Here is a 6,713-nt window from a genome sequence, read left to right as displayed (position 1 = left end):
GCATGACTTACTCTTCTAGAAAATAAAATTGAATAGATTAAGAAAACAAAGAAGCATATATGTGAGAGGAACTCCAAAATTGATTAAAGTCCGCCCTTGAACACATAAGGTGTATCTACCGAACAATGAAGTTTGGGAAAATCATAGAATATTAGGGTTCAAATCCAACAGAGATAAAATAATGTTAAGCGATTTCTTTTCATCTGTCTAATCTTTAATGAACAAAGTTACTTGATACCTATACTAGTCGGAGTTAGTAAAAGTATTTGGTGAAATAGTAAAGGTGCACGCTAACTACCCTTAATTAATGCAATTGAATGCTTTTTAAGAATCTAAAATTCAGCAGATAGAGATATCTCCAGCATGACATGGTCAAATTTGCACACAGAAAAAAGTCAGCAGTTTGGCTTGACAGCTTAGATTCAATGGAAAAGAAATTCAAAGTTGAATAAACTACTTATAATACTACATGCAACTTGCTTAGTTTTGTCATCTACACATCAGCTGATTCAAATCCAATTGTCAAATGCACATTTAAGCAAAACAACACCAGCATCAAGGAATAAGTCTGAATGGATATGAACAGAATAATCAATGCTATCATTGAAGCATTGAATTAAAGAATTGGCAGTATAGCTCATCCCTCTGTTGTAAAAGCCATATATAAATACAATGGAGAAATTTTCTCATTTAAAAAGGAAAAAAAAAAAAAAATTGTATATCGACCAAGTAAATCACACCTTTTATGCAATTGCTGAAGCATTGATATGTTAAAAATAGAGTTAGGTTGAAAGATTATACAAAAATGGAGTTCTTGCACTAAGAACTTCCACTGAATCCTTTGCTGTCTTTCTTCATCTTATCCATTTCCATTTCCCTTGTCCGTTGGCCTTCGCTACTTGATCCAGACGGGTACAGCCCATATTCACTGGTCGGATTACTGTACTGACCACTGCTTTCATATTCTTGGCTCGTCGCTAGTGCCATCTTCCTGAATTTCTTCATGTCTTCATTGTATTGGAGTGCATCATAATCTGAACTTGTATATGAACTGTATACTGTGCTGTGTCCAGGTTTAATCCCTTCATTAAGGTCCGATAACGAGACAGCTCCTTCCAAAGCTCTGAGAACCTGCTCAAGTTTTCAGTAAAAACTTAAGATTGCAGATAGTAAATCCAAAGTTTGCAATCTATATCTTGACTAGAGCATAAACGCCTAGTGATTATTAGTTTTAATCAGTAGAAAATAGCAAGTATAGGAAGTAGAGTGCATTCTTTTTCCTGGTTTCCCATGCAGTGTCCAGTACCCTCATTGGGACCGACTAAATCCGGATTCGCGCTTGGAAGTCCCACATTGGGAGAAAGCGCTCCCTAACAAAGGTGACTCCCTACCCAGGACTCAAATCCGAGATCTCTGGTCAAGGATGAAGGAGTAATTACCGCTCTACCATAACCTTTGTTGCTAGTAGTAGAATGCATTTGGAATTTATAAACATCACTTTTAATATTCTCACTTGTACAAGGTTGAAGCTAATCATAACTCAACTTCCTAAATGCTTACTGTGTTATACTTTTAATGCCTATTCACTATAAAAGAGCAACCCGGTGACGAAGCATCTCACATTCACGTAGGGTCCGAGAAAGGGCCACATCCCAAAAGGGTGTGATGCCTATTCTCTACAAATAAAATAATCTGTAACGCAAAATGGAATTTCACCTGAGTCATTCTTGGTCGACGCTTTGCAGAATGACGCACACAAGCAGCGGCGCAAGCAACCATGCGAGCCATCTCATTATGGTTATAATCATTTTCTATCCGACGATCAACAAGGGCATCAAACTTTTCATCCTCTAAAGCTCGTGTGAGCAATGGCCGTGCCTGAAACAGACAGAAGGTAATTTCTTTGTGAGCAGAACAGCAGAAATACTCCAACTGAAGAGCTAGTGGAAGGAAATCAAAGACGGCCCAACATGTCTGCATAAATATACTCACCCAGTCCACCAAACTATCTTCTGTGAATGACGGATTGGAGTCAACAGGCCGGCGTCCAGTTATCAACTCTAGAAGCATCACACCAAAGGAGAATACATCTGACCTATCCGTAAGCTTTCCAGACGACGCATATTCTGGAGCCAAATATCTAGGGTCGGCAATAATGAAGAAAAACAATCAGGTCTACTGATGATCAAATGGTAAAGAAGCAGCATGCTTAGCAATACATATACAAGATAGGAAATCGGAAACTGAACTAATACACACAAAAGAATCCAATTCTTACCCAAAAGTTCCCATCACTCTGGTGGAGACATGAGTGTTAACATCAGAAGTAAGCTTAGCAAGTCCAAAATCAGCAACCTGAGAAAGCGGAAAAGTTTCTTTGACCACATGGAAACACAAAGAGGATACAGGATTTACTAGATAGTACAACTGAATTTAGCTTCTGATGGCATCCATAATGTATAATTTGCAGAAAATCAACCTCTGAGTGAAAGCGATTGGAGACCATCATTGCCAATGATTCAATAATCAAATAAACAAAATTTAACACGCTCTTCAATTGTACATGCAAAGGATTTTTACCTTAGCCTCAAAATTAAAGTCGATAAGTATGTTAGCTGCCTTGATATCACGATGAATGATTTTAGGTTGGCCTGTGAAGAAAAAATGATTCATTTCACATTGGAACTTGTAACATAAGAGCCAAAAAGGATTATCAACGTGATTTAACCATGGAAATCTCTAAGAATGAGAGAGAGAGAGAGAGTAGAGAGAGAGAGTAACATACAGTCTTCATGCAGATATGCTAGTCCTTTGGCAGACCCTAGAGCAATCTTCAGTCGGGTAGGCCAATCCAATGGAGGCCTTCCCTTTCCTTAAAATATTCCAAGTATAAGAATTTGGATTAGTAGACAGATCAAGCATGTTCAGGGAGTGTATTTATTTGAGTAGAAATTTGTAGGCAATGAAAATGAACTTTTTACTACTGTGAAAGCAGTAAAATAGATTTACCATGTAAATGAAATTCCATAGTGTTGTTCGGAACAAACTCATAAACGAGCATTCTCTGAGCCCCAGTGATGCAGTATCCAACAAGAGAAACGAGATGTTTGTGATGTACTCGGCTAATAATCTCGACTTCCGCCTGAAATTCACGTTCCCCTTGTCCACTTCCAGCCTTAAGTTGTTTAACTGCAACCTCTCTCCCATTAGGAAGGACCCCTTTGTGTACATACCCAAAACCACCTTGTCCAAGAAGGTTAGCATCTGAGAAGCCATCAGTTGCCCTAACCAATTCCTCATATGTGAATGTGCTCTGAGAGAAACCCAAGGCCATGCCAGGAGAAGGTGGTGGAAGCGCAACTTCAGACCCAGAATAATTGGAGGAAGTCCCAGTGCTGCTCATGTAAGGTTGAGGTGAAGGTGCACGTACTGGAGCGTGTGAAGGTCGTAATGCCCCTGGTGGTGGAGGAGATGGTTTTGGGGGCATTGTAACGAAATGATCCGCTGCTGGTGGAGCATTTTGCTGCCAATGTTGCATATGCCCACCATGCGGCTCAGCTGACAAACAACATCAACATTAGTACTCAAAAGTTAATATATCGTAGTATATTTTCTGGAAAATATTTTTACTCACTAACCAAACACTAGCATAGAAAACATTTTCCCAAGACAATTTCTAAGGAAAATAACTTCGGTCATTACCAAACATACCCTATATATGTAGCTAAATCTATTCTGTTATCTAGATACTTAAAGCTTGAATCTTCATGCATTTTCAGCAGCAACCAAAAAAATGGTACTCAATAATCCAGGCTCTAGAACATTATACATACAACAATTACGTCTGAGTCCCAAACAAAGTTGGGGTTCGCGATATGAATTCTCGCTTTTTCTTTAAGCTCAATTCATATCATCATCGTACCAAAATAAAATCTGTATTATGAGGATTCATCCTAAATTGGCAAGTTTTATGTTGGCACCCTCCTTTATCCGGACTTAGAACCGGCAATGTGAGCAAGCCCACCCGAGCCGAGTTAACATTATAAATACGTATACGTATATCCAGTTGAATATAACCGACACATCGCTCTTGAAATATATTTGATAAATAAAAAATGTTTAGCAGATAATTAATATCAAATTCAAAAAAGATCTCACCTTTGACCCCTTGTGGTGGTGGAGGTGGAACATAGTAATTATCATCATTTCTTCTTTTCTTCTTCTTGCAGAATATGAACAACAAACTCAACACTGCTAAAATTACAACACCTCCAATAGCAATTCCCACAACTGTCCCCGTTGATATTCCATTTGACCCTCCATCTGACGGCGGTGGTGATAAAACCGGCGGTGATGGACTTCCTCCCCTAGATGGCACCGGAGTCCTCCCTGAAGGTACTGGCGGTGAATTCCCTCTCGCCGGAGGTGAGGGTGATGAACCAGAAGGTGGAGAAGGAGTGGTGGATGGAGGCGAAGGAGGAGACCCAGATGGAGGAGTTGACGGAGTTGTTGGCGGAGCAGGGGTGGTTGGTGGTGGCGGAGAGGCTGAAGCAGCCGGCGGAGTTGCTGCTGGTGGGGTCGGGGTGGATGGAGGAGGAGCTTGTGCAGGAGTCGCCGGCGGCGGAGCTGTTGCTGGTGGCGTTGGTGTGGCCGGAGGAGGCGCTTGTGCAGGAGTTGCCGGCGGCGGAGCTGTTGCTGGTGGTGTAGGGGAGGCCGGAGGAGGAGCCTGTGCAGGCGTCGCCGGCGGCGGGGAAGTAGAATTACTAGGTGGTGAAGTAGGAGCAGGGGCGGTTACCGGCGTCGGAGAAGACATTTTCCGGCGACCGTTAAGTTTATCACTGTGTGAATGTGTGAAAAAGAAGATTAACCCAAAACCAATGCAAACGATACAAAAAAAATTGGTAGAAACTTTAATAGGAAAATTTTGTATAGCTTTTGATTCTCTCTCTAGAATTTTACTCCTTTTAGGAGAGAAAGTGAGAGAGAGAAGAAAACGAAAACGGAAACTGTAGTATTGTAGTAGTCGTTAGGAATAAAAGAGGGAAGAATAAGCATGTCGAAAGCAGATATTTATTTATTTTATAAAAAATATATATTTTTATTCCTTAATAGATCAACCTTTTGGATTTGTTTTTCCTTGTATTTTTAAGTTTAACTTATATGCAGCGTGATTTTATTTTTACAAATTAAGTTAAGTATTTGTTAGATAACTATAATAAATTTATTGATATGCATTAATTGGTAATCTCATTAAAATAGTAATTAATATTCTATTACATCTTAATATTAACAGATTGAATTACTTGAGTCGAATGTCTACCGGAAACATCCTCTCAAATGGCACAAGATAAGAGTAAATTTACATATACAATGTCGTTCCCAGACATTAATTATATAATTATATTGAATTTATTAATATTATTATTAATATTAATACTAACGAATAATATAAAAAATCTTACATTATCACTTGTATGTAACTTAAATTTATTTCTTTTTCAACCATATGAGTTTGATAAAGTGGTTTTAAGTCGAATGAAAAGGATTTTAAAAAGCTGATTGTTATGGTAAAAGAAGTTTCTAAAATAATCATACAGTCCAAGTGCAATTGCAGTTAAACTATAATTGAGGCGCCTTTGATGGCTTGACATATTGATTTTCTAGTCTTCAAAGTTATAGAAATTTAGCTACGTGTTGTTATGTTATATTCTTCTTTCTAATGTGTTTGCCCGATCACATGGTCGCCGGCCAACGGAGTAATGGTCGCCGGCCAACGGAGTAAAATAATTGGTTAGGTCCTAACACCACGTAAAAACCTTGTATATACTCCTTGTCGAAGGTGCAAACAAAGTTTCACAACAGTAGCTGAAAAGATAAGAAACATACATATAAAATATAGAAATCTCTTAATGGTACGAGACCTTTTGGAAAAATTATATTAGCATAGTCCAAAATGGATAATATCATACTATATTAAAAGTATATTCGGACCTGTTGAGCCCAACAATTAATATCACAGCCTAAGTTCGACAAGACAAGTATGGCGACGATAGTGTGAAGGTGCGGCGCTCGATTTGCTTATCCATATGAGTTTGGAAACGTGCACACAAGAAGAAGTTAGATGCGGGCTTCGTTTACTATAAATACTCTGACGATAATAACCTGCCCAATGAATTCTGGATATTAAAAAATGGATCATGGTAATGGGTCACGTGGAGCTGAAAAGATTGAGAGTTTATATATAAAGTGTAGAGATCTTTTATCGGTGTGAGATTTTTTGAGAAAAAATGTGCAAACTTGACCCAAAGAGAGCAATATCCACCATGCTAAGAGCATTTGAAGGCTGGTTCAGCCCAATACTATTAAATAGGGGTGTACGAATAGAACCGAAAAATCGCACCAAACCGAAAAGTCAAACCAAACCGATTAAAAAACCCGATAAGGTTTGGTTTGATTTAGTTTGGTATTGAATAAAAAAATCCGAACCAGACCGACATATAAATATATATTTTATATATATACTTTTAAGACTTTATATAGATTTTTCTTTAAAAATGTCTAGAAATATTTGGGACTCTCTAATGGGATGTAATATTTAATAGAATATGAAGTGCTCTATTTTTATTAACTTTAAATAATGTGTTGTATGATCACTTTCTTGTCAAATGTTATTGAAATGCGTCAATCTCTTTATTTTTTTATATTCATATGCC

The 6,713-nt window shown here is 38.2% G+C and overlaps 1 protein-coding gene across 1 annotated transcript; it reads right to left on the bottom strand.

Annotated features, from left to right (window-relative positions):
* Positions 1–579: 579 nt before the first annotated feature.
* LOC104091263 (proline-rich receptor-like protein kinase PERK1) lies at positions 580–5,011 on the bottom strand. The gene is made up of 8 exons (XM_009596550.4): positions 4,159–5,011; positions 3,010–3,558; positions 2,786–2,872; positions 2,581–2,651; positions 2,279–2,355; positions 1,993–2,140; positions 1,717–1,878; positions 580–1,131 (listed from the first exon to the last, which is right to left on the bottom strand). The coding sequence occupies exons 1-8, from the start codon at positions 4,811–4,813 to the stop codon at positions 820–822; spliced, it is 2,061 nt and encodes a 686-aa protein (XP_009594845.1). The 5' UTR covers positions 4,814–5,011; the 3' UTR covers positions 580–819.
* Positions 5,012–6,713: the final 1,702 nt, after the last annotated feature.

The sequence above is a fragment of the Nicotiana tomentosiformis genome, chromosome 6 (genome assembly GCF_000390325.3).
Source record: "Nicotiana tomentosiformis chromosome 6, ASM39032v3, whole genome shotgun sequence".
Lineage (NCBI taxonomy): Eukaryota > Viridiplantae > Streptophyta > Magnoliopsida > Solanales > Solanaceae > Nicotiana > Nicotiana tomentosiformis.
This window is presented reverse-complemented; position numbering and strand designations above follow the sequence as displayed.